A 17,144-nucleotide genomic window follows, 5' to 3' on the forward strand; every position below is an offset into this window, starting at 1 on the left:
CTTAGAACATGGTAAGGAATCAATAAACGCTAGTAATCACCGTGATGATGATATGATGATGATCATGATGACAATCCCCCTGGACAAAGTGTCCACAAGGGCAGGAGGTAGGAGGGCTGGTCAAGTCTGACTGAGTGGCTGGGCCAGGGGATCACGGCCTCCCAAAGTGCTGGGATTACAGGCATAAGCCACCGCACCTAGCCTTACATATTGTATTTTTAAAAAGCAATAACATTTTCCTATTCTTCAAAATAAAACAGAAGAATAGATAAGCAGTGACATGAAAATAATATGTTGGGCGGAGGTGAGGGGTTGGGTAAAGGAGACTGTCTCTTTGTCTGTGGCCAGGCAGTCTTACAGATGCCAGTTGATGGAGTGGTTAATGACAGCCACCATAAAGAGGAAAGCTGGCTGAAATACTGGAGCAAAGAGGAGCAGGAGATCTGGGACTGGGGCTGAGATGCAGGGCTTGGCAGAAATTAGGCCTATGAGAAATTTTCCCAGCAGCTTTCATTTAGCACTAAGTTGAGCTGAGGTTGTTAGCACTGCACAGGGAATTTTCTCTCGGCAATAACATTATTATTATTATTTCTGACCTTTGACTATCCATACTAGTTCAAACCATTACAAATTGGGTCTGGCCAATGAACATAAATGTATATGATATTAAAATAAAGCTTCAAAATTCTGAACCAGTTGTTTCCATATCAACTCAAGGAAATAAACTAGAAAGGAAAAAAAAATGTATCTGCACAAGGACATTTTTGCAATCTTATTTGAGCTAGTTCAATGTTCAAAGTTGGGTCTGTCAACTCCTAGGTAGGCAGTTTGACAATTATAAAGGCCAGTAAGAAATTATTTCAAACATTTTTCATATTAAGTAAATAAAATGCCAAAATTTATATTTATTAGAAAAGAAAGTTTTTGAATACCTAGAATTATTATAGATATGTATTAACAGAGTAAGAGTAACTTAGTAAATCTTTACAATTAGATAAATATAACCATCATAACGATTATATTAAGGTGGTTGATAAAATTGACTCTTTTAAAATGCTCTTTTATGCTTTAAATTTAAATTGAATTCAAACATCTATTGAGCACTTACCAAGTATCAGGTATAGGCTAGACTGAAAAATCTGGGGGCTGGGTACATCATATGGAGATTAGAGTCAGAGTTTCAGCAAAAAGTAGAACTAAGTAGACCAACAGATAATAAGAAAAGGAGGGAGGAAAGAAAAAGGGATGAAGAGAGAGCAAGTTGGGGTGGGGGGAACAACTCTAAAATGGCCTTCAACAATCCCCCCTCCTCATATTTACTACCTCCTCCACTTGAGTTACTTGCTCCCAAGCAACAGAATATGACAATATTGAGAGGATGCCACTTCTGTGATTAGGTTACAAAAGATGTAACTTCCATTGTATTAGACTCCCTCTTGCTGGCTTTAAAAAAAAACCAAATGAGTCATGAAGAGGTTCATGTGGCAAAGGATGGAGGGCAGTCTCCAGCCAAAAGCCAGCAAGGAACTGAGGACTTTGGTCCAACCACCCGTAAGGAACTGAATCTCATCAAAATATATATGTCATCTTGGAAATGGCTACTTCCCCATTTCAGCCTTCAGATGAGACCACAGCTCCTGCCATTAACTTGATTGCAGTTTTGTAAGACACTGTGAAGCAGAGAAACCAGATAACCTGTGCTTGAATTCCTGACTCACAAAAACTGTGAGAGGGGAAAAAAAGTGTGTTGTTTCAAGTGGCAAAGTTTTGGAGGTAATTTGCTATATGACAGATAAGTAACATAGATAGATAAAATTTTATATTATTTCATAAAAATTCTAGTGCTGGGCACAGTGACTCACACCTGTAATCCTAGCACTTTGGGAGCCTGAGGCAGGAGGATGGCTTGAGCTCACGAGTTCAAGAACAGCCTGGGCAACATGGTGAAACCCCATATCTACAAAAAATTACCTAGGCGTGGTGGCATGAGCCTGTAGTCCCAGCTACTTGGGGGACTGAGGTGGGAGGATCACTTGAGCCAGGGAAGTCAAGGCTGCAGTGAGCTGAGATCATGCCACTGCACTCCAGCCTGGGTGACAGAATGAGATCTTGTCTCAAAAAAAAAAACACTAGTAATTATAAACTTCTAGACTCAGACATATTTGTTAGGTTGTATAAGAGTTTTAAACCCTTACATTTTCTCTCCTATATTCTCTTCCTCCTCAGAATTCAGTTGCCAATAAGAGAAGAAAATGAGACTACTGTGTGGAGAATAGTAATAATAATAATAACAGTAATAATGATTACATTAATAGCTAACATCCACAGAGCACATATTCTTTACCAGGTGGTGCCTTTTGGATTTATTAAGTCATCAAACACTCACATTTCTGTGTGGTAGATGACTACTATTATCCCCCATTTTGCAGAGGAGGGAAGGGAAGTACAGAGAGGCTAAGTTAGTTGCCCAAAGTTATAGAACTTGTCAGTTGCAAAAAGATACCAAGAATTGTTTCAAATTATCTTTTCATCTCTTCCTTAAAATACCCTTCCAGCTGGGTGGTGTTGGGGTTCTGTCTGATTACAAAGCCCTCACTTTTTCTAGACAATGATGTCCTTAATAAGCAAACTTAGTTTATATTATTAATAATAACAAATGCAATATAATGAACATTACTACATATTAGGCAAAGTGCTAAATGTTTTACAACCAATTGAGACAGGAAAACAGGGTCTGAAGGCAGGGAACATAAGGCTGATTCCCACTTAAGCTATGACAGGAAATATCCTCTCCATAGGTAGGGCATAGGCCAAGTAAATAACTTCATAACTTTACTTCATCCTCTTCATTTACATAGAGCATACACCCAAGTAACCAGTGGAATCATCTAGAGGGTATTTAAACTCCCCAAAATTCTGGCCCCTATGCTTGGGACTCCTCCCACACTGTGGAGTGTTCTTCCATTTTCAATAATTCCATTCATTTCTTCCTTGCTTTGTTTGTGGGTTTTGTCCAATTCTTTGTTCAAGTCACCAAGAACCTGGACACACTTCACCGGTTACATAATATCTCATCTTGCTCCCAACAATCCTGTGTTAACTATTGTTATCCCTATTTTAAAGACAATAAAAGAAAACTAGAGATCTTCTTTATAAATGAAGAAAACAATATTAAGCTCAAAGGGTGGTGTTATCAGTGGAATTGTGTCCTCCCCCAAAATATGTTGAAAGCCTAATCTCCAGTACATTGGAATGCGACCTTATTTGCAAATGGGGTGATTTTAGTTGTAACTGGTTAAGATGATGTCATACTGGAGTGGGGCAGGTCCTTAATCCAATATGACAGATGGCTTTAAAAGAATGCGTAGACATACACACAGAGGAAACGCCATGAGGAGGTAGAGATTGAAGTTATGCTCACACAAGGCAAAAAAATGCCTGGGGCCACCAGAAGTTGGAAGAGGCAAGCAATAATCTCTCTCTAGAAGTTTTGGAGAGAACGTGGCCCTGGTGACTCCTTAATTTGAGTTTTCTATGCTCCAAAACTGTGACAGAATAAATTTTTCATTTTAAGCCACCTAGCTTGTGGTACTTTGTTACTGCAACCTTAGCAAACTGATGAAGCCACCTTTGCAAAACTATGACTGAGATAGTGAAAGAGATCTAACTTAACTGACTCTGTCTTGCTTCTAACCTCCATGCTGTCCTTGTTCATTCCTGGGCATAGGCTGAACTAACTTTGGGAGAAACTTGGTTTGTAGTTTATAGTTTAAAGAAAAATGGTAACAGCTCTTTCCAAAGCAGACCTCCTTCTTGCCTGGGGACTAGATTGCCTTTGTAGGACTAACATTAGCCACAGATTAGAAATTATGGTTTAGGAGTCATGCAGCTGGAGGTTACAAGATGCTGACCCTCCCTAAACTGCTCCTGAGATCAGTGCTTGAGATATTTTGCAGACCCTGAACTTGATGGATCAGCTGGCACCACCCAAATCAATACTTGCCAGGTTCTGACCCACAGACCCCAGCTGCATGACAGATGAATAACATACTCAGACACTGATATTCAGTGAAAGAGAGGCTACAGGGCCAGGCCACACACAGAGTTGTGGCAATCACACACCTTGACTAGCTGGCCCTACCGGCATTTATTCAGCACAGATTTAATGACAAAGGCTTTGAGTCAACACACCTGTGGGCAATTAATCTGGTCGCCCTCCTCCGGAGAGAGCCATCCTGCCCACGAATGATAAAAGGTTGGTTTTAGGACAATGGGAGTAAACAAGCTATTTAGATAAATTTCCCCACATTCCCTCGTTATTTGCTTTTTTGCTATCAACTAAAGGTAAAGAGGACTAAGCTGCCTTCAGCCAAATCTTTTACTGAAGCTATGCAACCCCCCTGGCCTTCCAAGAAGGTTTGTGTCTATCTCCTATAACTATATCTTTATAATTTCTCCAACCACCCTGACCAATCCCCTACATAAACTGGCTCATCTGATCTTGTGGCCCTGGACTCAGGAACTGACTCAGTGCAAGGAGACAGCTTCAACTCCCTATGATTCCATCCCTGACCAATCAGCTCTCCTGGCTCACTGGCTTCCCCCACTCACCAAGTTATCCTTAAAAACTCTGCTCCCCAAATGCTCAGGGAGACTGATTTGAGTAATAATAAAACTCCAGTCTTCCACACAGCAAGCTCTGCTTGAATTACTCTTTCTCCATTGCAATTCCCCTGTCTTGATGAATTGGCTCTGTCTATGCAGTGGGCAAGGTGAATCCCTTGGGAAGTTACAAATTTGGGGACTTGTCCAGGATTGACCTTGTGGCTATCTGCTCATGGTTCAGTGTCCCCCACCCTCCAGCAATGGATCCAGAGGCCAGCCCAAGTGGCTGCCTAGTTCTTTTGGACTGGGGCTGACTCTGGTACTCTATTGGTGGGGTACTGCTGATCCAATGTGCAAGGATTTAATTGCAATGGAGAAATAATCCTGGGCAGATATCCCTTAACTGTAGCCCTATCACAGGGTGTCAGTCTGTAGCTGCATTGTAAGGTGTTTGGATTGGTGACTATCCTAGGTGCTTCCAATGCCTCCTTCCTTCTCCCAGCTTGTCTGTAGCCCTATGGTGGGGTGTCTGCAGCCCCAATGCAGGGAGTCTGTTTATAGCTCCACCATGGTGTGTCTGTGTCTGTAGCCCTATTGTGGGTTGTCTGTTTGGCTCCTTGCAGGGGGTTCTTGGTTAGCTCTTTCTAACTAGTAGGAAGAGTCTTGGTTTGGGAGACTTCTCATTCAGGAAGATTTCGAGGAGGATTCTCAGATGGAGAATAGGAGGATAGTTTGGAAGGGATACTCTTGGAGTTCTTGATCAGGGATCTGATTTGGAAGGCCTTCTGTCTGTCATGTCTTTGTGTGTGTTTGTATATGTGAAGGGGATCTCAGAAGGAATTGCTGCTGGAAGTCCAGCAGGCTTAACTCAGAGGACCCTCCTTATTTGTCTAGTTACATTTGGTGAGCCCTAAAGAAAGCTCAACAGCCTGTCTCAGGGTGACCATCTGCTCTTGGCCTTGCCCAGAGACCCCACTGTGAATTGCCATTTAGAGGTCATGCCTTCCCACCTGGAGTGGATCAAAGACAACAGGGACCAACAGGGAAAAAGTTTGAGCTTTGCTCGGTTGATATTGGGTGCTGAACAAGGTGACTAATGTCTGTTTTGTTATGCGTATTTTGCTGGGAAGAAAAATGTTAATTCAGTTCCCTATGCAGCATGTTGGGCAGCATTTGCAAATTAAGAATCTTGTCTATGGTTCCATAAAACAGTAAAGGGTGATTTTCTATTGTAAAGTGGCTTGACCCCCACAGCTATAGCACAAGAGAACAGGGTCATGAGAAGCTGCTCCGTTCTTCTGGAAGCTGCAGAGAAAAGGAAACTGGAAATCTGATATGCCAGCAAAAACGGTAAGAAATTTTTACCAGCCAAATTTCTCTCTCTCTCTTTCTCTGTCTGGGTAAACAGTAAACTATTTGTCTCCCCTGCAAGGATTTGATTAATAAAAAAAAGGATTTGCGAGACTAGTCTTAGGCTGTAGCAAATCTGGTGTACTTTGTGCTAAGAATTTGTCTTTCTGTGTTCTCTAATGGAGAGAGGGGTATCACAGGATAGAATGTGGATTTAGGATCGCTTACAAGCCTGCTTTTCAAGCCAGTTTGGCAGGCTGGTCAGTTACAAATTTCGCTGCAGGTCCCTGAAACCAATACAGTACAAAATTCCTCTGTCTTGTTTTGTGTCCTTAAGAGCTCAACCTTGTGACCATGTGGGGATACTTTCTTTTGGTTTGCACCAACCAGAGGACAGACATTTGCGGGCTCATGTCACAGTTAGCCATAAAATTTTTTTTTTGAGCAGTTAAAAGCCTTGCAAGCTTGAAATTGGCTTCTCCAGGCTCCTTCTAGCAAAAGCAATAGAAACTGCTCAATGCTGTACAGCTCAGTAGCCAAGGCTTTATCTTTTGAAAGTGGTGGCCTGGGTTCAATTGTTGGCTTCTGGAATGATTCCTTTCTGGTTTGTTATTAGTGTAGCATTGCCATTTACTGAGGTTTTCTTCCCCACCATGGTAGTTTCTGATTTCCTCTCTTGAATTTTCCTTTTTCTGAACTACCTTGTGGAAATTCTAAATCTTGTAAAAAAGAAACTACTTACCATGTCTTTGAAGCACCTAGGAAGTTACCTTTGGTAAAGTTTAGAAGCTAGAAATATTGGCTGCTTGGCATGGCTAAAGCCAGGTAATAAGAGATTTGAAATGATTTATTTTTAAAGAGCACTATGGTTAAAAGTCAGCTTAATTAAAAGTGGATAAACAAACTATAGATATATTTAAAAAGCCTTTATGTTTTTCTCTTCTCAGAACTTGTTTTTCTGGAAAAAGGTTTTTTTTCCTTCTCAGTCTACTGAATTATTTTTCTCCATTTTTTTGTCTTGCCACTCTTAATGCATATATGAGAGGCACTAAGATAACTTCTCATAGCTTGGGACTCCTTGGGAAAGACAGAGGAGGCACCACAGATCCCGTTTTGGAAAAAAACCTCTGTTTTCTTCATTAACACCTAGTAATTAAAAGTGGATGGATCCCTCTGTTTTCTTCATTAACACCTAGTAATTAAAAGTGGATGGATCCCTCTCAAAATCAAATACTCTGTTCTGTTTTGCATTGTATTATCTGACAGTTTTGACTTTGGGGGGTATCAGAAATTACTTGGCATTATGAGAGAGCTTTGGTGTGTAATAACTAGGTAGAAAATATACTTTAAGGAATGGCTAATAGCACTTATGGAGGGATACTTGACTTTTTGCACACTTGGATTTGAGAAGTATGCTATTGGCCACCTGGAAGATAAGGAAACATCCCCACCCCCCACTGGAAGATGAGACTTCCATGAGAGATGGGCTGATTACAAAATGGGCTGATTGGCTTTGGGTTGCCTTGCAATGAAATACAGGGTAGAAGTACTGCACTGTCTTCTCCAATAGTATTTCCCTCCTTTTGGGGACCCAGGATCCAGTATAAAATGGGACCCTTAATTATGTGGATCTGTCTTTGCGTTCAGCCGCTTATTTGCTGCTTATTTGGCCCTAGAAAGGCATGCTTTCCTGGCCCTCCTCCTCCAAGGGCTTCACCTTGAAGCCAGTAATCCAATTAAGAAACTGGCAAATGAAAAATATTACAAGTGCTGAAGCATCTGTCTATCTGTCTATTTATATGTGTTGTATGTTTATATCTAAAAGAGCTCTGATTAATTGGCTTACAAAAATAAGCACTTAAATCAAATATTTTATCAGAAAAATAGAAACTTTAATGCCTGTCTATTTATATGTGTTGTATGTTTATATCTAAAAGAGCTCTGATTAATTGGCTTAGAAAAATAAGCACTTAAATCAAATATTTTATCAGAAAAATAGAAACTTTAATGCCTTTTTGTTCATATGACTTCAGTAATCTTTTGGAAATAAAGACAGTTTTAAAGATTATTGGTAAAATGTCTTAAAAATGTAGACACTTGTACTAAATTAAGGTCAGATATCAGATTTCTTAAATGCTTTAAGGTCAAACTGTTTCCTTGACTTTTGAAAATTGTTCAACTTACCTACTTTGGGGCATTAGATTATAGATAAGGCCTGGGGACAAATGGAGAGCCATGCCCAACATCTACAATAAAAAGAGTCAGACCTTATTGTCACTTCTGTCTGATGTCCTAGGCTCCACCCCTAGTACATAATTAAAATCACTTACTTATCAGGTTTTTCACTAAAAATAAAAGTGTATAAGAGTTAACATTGTAACATGTTATTGAGACCACTGGAGAAACAGTTTTACATATAAGGTGTGTAGGGAATGTGTTTTTGGTAAAAGATTATAAGAAGGCATAGAGATACGGCTTTTGTTAAAAGGAATGTAATTTTGTCTAGTTCAGAGAGTTTTAAAGATTGTCTTAACCTAAAAGTGTAACGGAACAAAACTGAAGGTTAAGCAAAGTGAAAAGGGCTTATAAAGGGTTGATCTTGTAAATAACATTCTGTGGGTATGAACAAGATCGCTAAGATTTGATAGAAATTATTTAGCTTTTTTCCATAGATTAAAACATTAAAATCATACTCATGTGGGGCCAAAATCTGGGCCCATGTGTCTGAATAACCAGGTTTTCTTAGAAAATTGATCTGTTTGATAGAAAATTGTAAAGAGTTCTAAACAGTTTACAAAAATCTTACCTTATGATCAAACTAATTAAAAATGGATATAAAATTTTATTTTAAAAAGTAGTTTTAACATTAAAGATGCACTAAAGCAAAAATGAAATTTGGTTTTCTCTTTTGAAGATGATTTTTATGTAATGTTAAAAGATAATGAAAGGGTTTTGTTTTTCCCTCTGGGTAAATGGCAGGGAAGACAGAAAAGAGACAAATTAAGTTAGCCTCATGCTATCTTTATTGGGTCTTATTTGGAAAGCTAAGTCTCCTCTATCACAGTAAAGGTTTTTCTTTTTAAAAATTTTTGAAGTTATCATTTTGGCCAAATGAATTAGTTATGGTTATCATTTTGGCCAAATGGATGACTTATGGTAACCTGGGATTCTATTTTATAATATCCAGTGTTTTAAACCTTTGCTACTTGACAAACTTTCCAAAATAAAATTATAAATTATGTCTCTTTCTAGCCTAATGTTTTAGATATTAAATCCTCTAAAGTCCAAAAATGACATAGGCTTATTTCATGTGAAACACATACAAGAAGCACTGTCAAATATGAAATGATGTTTGGCTTTCTTTGGAACATTTGTGTAAATGTGTTACTGGCGTATGTTCCGAAATTATGTAAAACTCCTATAATTCTAATATGACTTAGTATATGTTATCAGTAATAATTATAATTATTATGTTAAATGACTGTGTGCCACAGAGGTAACAAATTCCCTTGTCAATTGTGTCTTCAAGTGTGGCTGCCCTCACCACACCACACCTATTCCAAAATTGACCACATAGTTGGAAGTAAAGCCCTCCTCAGCAAATGTAAAAGAACAGAAATTATAACAGTCTCTCAGACCACAGTGCAATCAAACTAGAACTCAGGATTAAGAAACTCACTCAAAACCGCTCAACTACATGGAAACTGAAAAACCTGCTCCTGAATGACTACTGGGTACATAACGAAATGAAGGCAGAAATAAAGATGTTCTTTGAAACCAACAAGAACAAAGACACAATGTACCAGAATGTCTGGGACACATTCAAAGCAGTGTGTAGAGGGAAATTTATAGCACTAAATGCCCACAAGAGAAAGCAGGAAAGATCCAAAATTGACACCCTAACATCACAATTAAACAAACTAGAAAAGCAAGAGCAAACACATTCAAAAGCTAGCAGAAGGCAAGAAATAACTAAAATCAGAGCAGAACTGAAGGAAATAGCGACACAAAAAACCCTTCAAAAAATCAATGAATCCAGGAGCTGGTTTTTTGAAAGGATCAACAAAATTGATAGACTGCTAGCAAGACTAATAAAGAAGAAAAGAGAGAAGAATCAAATAGACGCAATAAAAAATGATAAAGGGGATATCACCACCGATCCCACAGAAATACAAACTACCATCAGAGAATACTACAAATACCTCTACACAAACTAGAAAATCTAGAAGAAATGGATAAATTCCTCGACACATACACCCTCCAAAGACTAAACCAGGAAGAAGTTGAATCTCTGAATAGACCAATAACAGGATCTGAAATTGTGGCAATAATCAATAGCTTACCAACCAAAAAGAGTCCAGGACCAGATGGATTCACAGCCGAATTCTACCAGAGGTACAAGGAGGAACTGGTACCATTCCTTCTGAAACTATTCCAATCAACAGAAAAAGAGGGAATCCTCCCTAACTCATTTTATGAGGCCAGCATCATCCTGATACCAAAGTCGGGCAGAGACACAACCAAAAAAGAGAATTTTAGACCAATATCCTTGATGAACATTGATGCAAAAATCCTCAATAAAATACTGGCAAATCGAATCCAGCAGCACATCAAAAAGCTTATCCACCATGATCAAGTGGGCTTCATCCCTGGGATGCAAGGCTGGTTCAATATACACAAATCAATAAATGTAATCCAGCATATAAACAGAACCAATGACAAAAACCACATGATTATCTCAATAGATGCAGAAAAGGCCTTTGACAAAATTCAACAACTCTTCATGCTAAAAACTCTCAATAAATTAGGTATTGATGGGACGTATCTTAAAATAATAAGAGCTATCTATGACAAACCCACAGCTAATATCATACTGAATGGGCAAAAACTGGAAGCATTGCCTTTGAAAACCAGCACAAGACAGGGATGCCCTCTCTCACCACTCCTATTCAATATAGTGTTGGAAGTTCTGGCCAGGGCAATTAGGCAGGAGAAGGAAATAAAGGGTATTCAATCAGGAAAAGAGGAAGTCAAATTGTCCCTGTTTGCAGACGACATGCTTGTATATCTAGAAAACCCCATCGTCTCAGCCCAAAATCTCCTTAAGCTGATAAGCAACTTCAGCAAAGTCTCAGGATACAAATCAATGTGCAAAAATCACAAGCATTCTTATACACCAATAACAAACAGAGAGCCAAATCATGAGTGAACTCCCATTCACAATTGCTTCAAAGAGAATAAAATACCTAGGAATCCAACTCACAAGGGATGTGAAGGACCTCTTCAAGGAGAACTACAAACCACTGCTCAATGAAATAAAGGAGGATACAAACAAATGGAAGAACATTCCATGCTCATGGGTAGGAAGAATCAATATCATGAAAATGGCCATACTGCCCAAGGGAATTTATAGATTCAATGCCATCCCCATCAAGCTACCAATAACTTTCTTCACAGAACTGGAAAAAACTATTTTAAAGTTCATATGGAAACAAAAAAGAGCCTGCATCGCCAAGTCAATCCTAAGCCAAAAGAACAAAGCTGGAGACATCATGCTACCTGACTTCAAACTATATTACAAGGCTACAGTAACCAAAACAGCATGGTACTGGTACCAAAACAGAGATATAGATCAATGGAACAGAACAGAGCCCTCAAAAATAATGCTGCATATCTACAACTATCTGATCTTTGACAAACCTGAGAAAAACAAGCAAAGGGGAAAGGATTCCCTATTTAATAAACGGTGCTGGGAAAACTGGCTAGCCATATGTAGAAAGCTGAAACTGGATCTCTTCCTTACACCTTATACAAAAATTAATTCAAAATGGATTAAAGACTTAAATGTTAGACCTAAAACCATAAAAACCCTAGAAGAAAACCTAGGCATTACCATTCAGGACATAGGCATGGGCAAGGACTTCATGTCTAAAACACCAAAAGCAATGGCAACAAAAGCCAAAATTGACAAATGGGATCTAATTAAACTAAAAAGCTTCTGCACAGCAAAAGAAACTACCATCAGAGTGGACAGGCAACCTACAAAATGGGAGAAAATTTTCGCAACCTAGTCGTCTGACAAAGGGCTAATATCCAGAATCTACAATGAACTCAAACAAATTTACAAGAAAAAAACAAACAACCCCATCAAAAAGTGGGTGAAGGACATGAACAGACACTTCTCAAAAGAAGACATTTATGCAGCCAAAAGACACATGAAAAAATGCTCATCATCACTGCCCATCAGAGAAATGCAAATCAAAACTACAATGAGATACCATCTCACACCACTTAGAATGGCAATCATTAAAAAGTCAGGAAACAACAGGTGCTGCAGAGGATGTGGAGAAATAGGAACACTTTTGCACTGTTGGTGGGGCTGTAAACTAGTTCAACCATTGTGGAAGTCAGTGTGGCGATTCCTCAGGGATCTAGAACTAGAAATACCATTTGACCCAGCCATCCCATTACTTGGTATATACCCAAAGGACTATCAATCATGCTGCTATGAAGACACATGCACACGTATGTTTATTGTGGCACTATTCACAATAGCAAAGACTTGGAACCAACCCAAATGTCCATCAAAGATAGACTGGATTAAGAAAATGTGGCGCATATACACCATGGAATACTATGCAGCCATAAAAAATGATGAGTTCATGTCCTTTGTAGGGACATGGATGAAATTGGAAATCATCATTCTCAGTAAACTATCGCAAGGACAAAAAACCAAACACCGCATGTTCTCACTCACAGGTGGGAATTGAACAATGAGAACACATGGACACAGGAAGGGGAACATCACACTCTGGGGACTGTTGTGGGGTTGGGGGAGGGAGGAGGGATAGCATTAGGAGATATACCTAATGCTAAATGACGAGTTAATGGGTGCAGGACACCAGCATGGCACATGTATACATAGGTAACTAACCTGCACATTGTGCACATGTACCCTAAAACTTAAAGTATAATAATAATAAAATAAAATAAAATAAATAATTTAAAAAAAAAAGTGTGGCTGCCCTAAAATGTTTTTGTCATCCATACACAATTGTTGTCTTGCTTCGGTCCTCTTTAACAGATGGTTTTATAATCAGCTATAGAATTTAACAGGCACTCTTAAATGCAGGTTTCTGATTAAAAACTCTGGAGACTGTGACATTACAATCGAGGAAAAACTTTCAAAGTGAAGAGTGAATAGTGTTTGGTTTTCTTTGGACTATATTTGTATAAATATGTTATTAATGTGTTCCAGAAATTATGGGAAACTTCTATAATTCTGATATGATTTAGAGTACTTTATTAATAATTATAATTGTTATATAAAATTATTGTATGCCACAGAAGTAACCAAGATTCCTAGTCAATTGTAGCTTTAATAGTGGCTATAGACTTTTGTCATCCACAGACATTTTGTCTTGCTTTTGTCCTTTTCAAAAGGCAGTTTATAATCAGGTATCGCACTCTGAGTGCAGGTCTCAGATAACTTTAAAAATTGTTTCATTGGAATACAGGAAAAAAATGAAACTTCTAGGCTTCTCATAGATAGCTGATGTGTTAAGCATTGCTAATCCTCTCATTTTCAGAGTCAAGATAGCATATTTCTTTAGAGTTATTTGCAAGTTTTAACAAATGAGTAAAAAATACTTCCATGAAAAAAATTTAGAGCATATTTGTTTCTCTCTACCTGATTTCTCCTGAATATGGAAACTATTTGTAAGTATTCTCAATTTATGACAGTATAGTTAAGTGCAGTAAGAATCTGTTTTCTCTTGTAACAGGACACAATTGGAGAAATTGATTATTTTACCAAGGCTTTTACTGGAATGGCATGCTTCCTTCAAAGAATCAAAGTTAATGTATAGAGCCAATTAAAGCCCCTTGGGGAATCTAACCTCATACCTTGTCTATAGTCCCTGTACAAGGTTCTGTCATACAGTCCCTGTACAAGGTTCCTGACCTGTGGTAAGTAAAGAATGTCACTTTCTAACAGGCCCAGGAACCCCAAGTCACTTTGGGACCTTGAGAAGAGAGGAATTTACCCAACTCATAGGTATTTGAGGATACAAACCCACGGCTGAGCTTGGCTTTTAAAAACTCTTATCTGAGATTCCTCATGGAACAGAGTTCTATCAAAGCTAATTTAAACAAAAAAGACCCTAAGTGAAAAATAATTATTCTTGCTGCACTTTATGCAAATAATCAGGCCAAGTATAGTAAGACTAAAGTATATTTCTGTAAACAAATCAGTTCTATCATGATTTGTTTTCAATAAAAATGGGGTCTGGAGAGAGAGAAATTATGCTTCAAAAGGAAACCTATTGTTAGCTGTTGTTAGCTGTTCTTGAGTTTTTTCTACAATTTTGACTAAATCCTAAATTATTTGTGGGTTGGAAGTCCCCAGACTAATGCTTTCAAATCTTTGCTTTTAAAATTGAGTATTGTACTCCTCATCCTAGGACTCATTATTTACCTTATAGTAGGCTGTTCACCTAAATACTGTACTAAAACTATAGATGAGAGTACTAATGTTTTCGCCATGCAAGCCTTAGAAGCCCAGCCAGACCTGCATGAGTCGCTCAGACACTTGAAAGTGGTCCCACTCTTCTCACCTTGGGATTGACTCCCATTCCTACTACGTCCCTTGTCAGCAAGAAGAAGCCAGAGCAATCAACAGCCTTTTCCCATCTTCATACCCTACACCTTAAGATTAAGGTGTTACAAAACCCAAAGTGAGGGACTGAAACTGCCTTTGCAAAATTATGATTGAGACAGTAAAAGAGATCTAACTTAACTGACTCCATCTTGCTTCTAACTTCCAAGCTGTCCTTGTTCATTCCTGGGCATAGGCTGAACTAACTTTGGGAGAAATTTAGTTTGTAGTTTATAGTTTAAACAAAGACAGTAACAACCCTATCCCAAAGCAGACCTGCTTGCCTGGGGACTAGATTGCCTTTGTAGGACTAACATTAGCCACAAGATTAGAAATTGCAGTTTAGGAGTCACGCAGCTGGAGGTTACAAGATGCTGACCCTCCCTAAAATGCTTCTGAGATCAGTGCTTGAGATATTTTGCAGACCCTGCACTTGATGGATCAGCTGGCACCACCCAGATCAATAAACTCGCTCATCTGATCTTGTGGCCCCCCACTCAGGAACTGACTCACTGCAAGGAGACAGCTTCGACTCCCTATGATTTCATCCCTGACCAACAGCACTCCTGGCTCACTGGCTTCCCCCGACCCACCAACTTATCCTTAAAAACTCTGTTTCCCAAATGCTTAGGGAGACTGACTTGCGTAATCATAAAACTCCGGTCTCCCGCACAGCTGACTCTGCGTGAATTACTCTTTATCTATTGCAATTCCCCTGTCTTGATGAATCAGCTCTGTCTAGGCAGTGGGCAAGGTAACCCAAACCCCTTGGGTGGTTCCACTGATATAGGTGATTTAAGTGTTAAATAAAAATCTGTTACATTAAAATGCTGAATAAAGAGTGTTTAAAGCACTCCACAAAGATTATTTTTTAAATGCCTCCGTGTAAGAGGAATTCTAATATCATGCCAGGATATGTCAAGCTATAAGATAAAAATTGAGTGCATTTCCTAGAATGCTTATTCTACTCTAAGATTTGTGGGAGGTATAATAATTCATTTAACTGGTAAGTAACTTAAACATTAAAGAAGAGTCAAACACTGATTTTTTTGTTTAAGGGAGAAGAGAGATTTTTTTTTTTTTTTTTTCAAAACACTTGCTTGAGCTAGATCCCCAGGAGTATTTTTAACACTCCTCTGTAATTAGGGAAACATCAGTATGTCTGTATTGATACATATACATACATATACAATATGTATATATGTAAGACTATGAACAGTCCTAAATTTATACTTTGGGCTGATAACTGTGGTTTTCAGGAAAAAAAAAAAATTAAAAACGGGTGCAAAGTCTCCCTAACTGGTCTAAGTGAGAATCATTTGTCATTACCTCTCCCTTATCCCCTACCTGCTAATTACAATGTTTCAAATATAGTTATCATTAAGTGCAAACTACCATAATCTTGGTTTATCTTCATGGCAAACTTCACTTAGAAATTTAGAAAACGGGGAGAAAGAGTAAACAAGCTTAAGAGAATGGGTTCTCAGACAGAATTGGGTACAAATCTGGGCTCCAACACTTAGGCGTAGGTGGCCTTGTGTAACCACCTAGGTTACACAACAGGTGTAGGTTAACCATCAGCTGCCTTATCTCATTAGGTCCTTATGAGGATTTAGTGAGCGATGCACCTGAAGTCCTCAGCTGTAGCCAGACAGCGAGTGTTCAAAGATGTTAGTCATTGTTTTTGTTTATTGTTTTATCATTGTGCAGGGTCACACAGCTAAGGGGAATTTCAAATCCAAGTCCATCCTACTTCAAACTCCTTTGTGCTCCTAAGCTGTACAGTATAGTCACCTTGGAGAGTAGGTGATTGGCCCCAAACTACTTCAGGGACTGCAGGTCGTGGCCAGCCAGTCCTGTATCAGACTTCGTCCTTGCCAGATGCCTAGTGCCCCAGATTCCCTCAAATCTCAGGCCAGATCACCTCCCACCTGGTAAGATTCCTCCACCTTCACCCCTAACTCCCCAAAACTACACTTGGTTTGGGTTCCCGGGTACCTTCAGTCTGCGGGGACAGGGGCTGCAGAGGGTACTCCCCATGTCTGCCTCTGCTGTCGGCCTCCCAGCTGAGTAGGCAAAACATTCCTTTACAGAGCAATGTGTTCATGGATAAACTTGTCTCTAGTGCACCTCTCTGTCAGAGCACAGAACATGGGGCCAAAGCACTGCACTTCCTAGGGAGTCCCGGTTCTCGACTTCCCCAGAATGGAAGTTTGATTCTTCCGTTGGCCCATTTCTCAGATGGAAAAACAGATTCAGTAAGGTGCCAACGCTTTGCTGAGGACTACCCTGGAGGCTACCGTTTTGTGAAGGGGTAGACATTGAGACTGGAGTCAGATACGCATTCTGGCTTATCTCCTGACTTACTGAGTGAACTTGAGCAGGTCCCTTTCGCCCATGGGCCTCGGTTTCTTCATCTGCACAAAGGAGACGGAAAACTGGATTACGTGTCGCTAACGCCCCGAGTTCTCAGAGGAAAGCTCACCCCTGCAGGGCCGCCTTGCCCCGCGCGCTTGGGGCCCGCTGCACTACA

At 39.3% G+C, this 17,144-nt stretch overlaps 1 protein-coding gene across 3 annotated transcripts in view; it reads right to left on the reverse strand.

The window, feature by feature from the left end:
• The window catches only part of ASTN2 (astrotactin 2), a 997,527-nt gene that overhangs the window by 256,936 nt on the left and 723,447 nt on the right, over nt 1-17,144 (reverse strand). Inside the window, exon 1 of one of the 3 annotated variants that reach the window (XM_054520538.2) lies at nt 16,610-16,765. The exons of the other annotated variants lie outside the window; for them this stretch is intronic. Within the exon in view, the coding sequence (XP_054376513.2) occupies nt 16,610-16,718 (109 nt within the window). The 5' untranslated portion in view covers nt 16,719-16,765. Of the gene's footprint in view, nt 1-16,609; nt 16,766-17,144 lie in introns of those variants that run through there. 3 annotated transcript variants of the gene reach the window in all.

Source organism: Pongo abelii, chromosome 13 (assembly GCF_028885655.2).
Source record: "Pongo abelii isolate AG06213 chromosome 13, NHGRI_mPonAbe1-v2.0_pri, whole genome shotgun sequence".
NCBI classification, from domain to species: Eukaryota; Metazoa; Chordata; class Mammalia; order Primates; family Hominidae; genus Pongo; species Pongo abelii.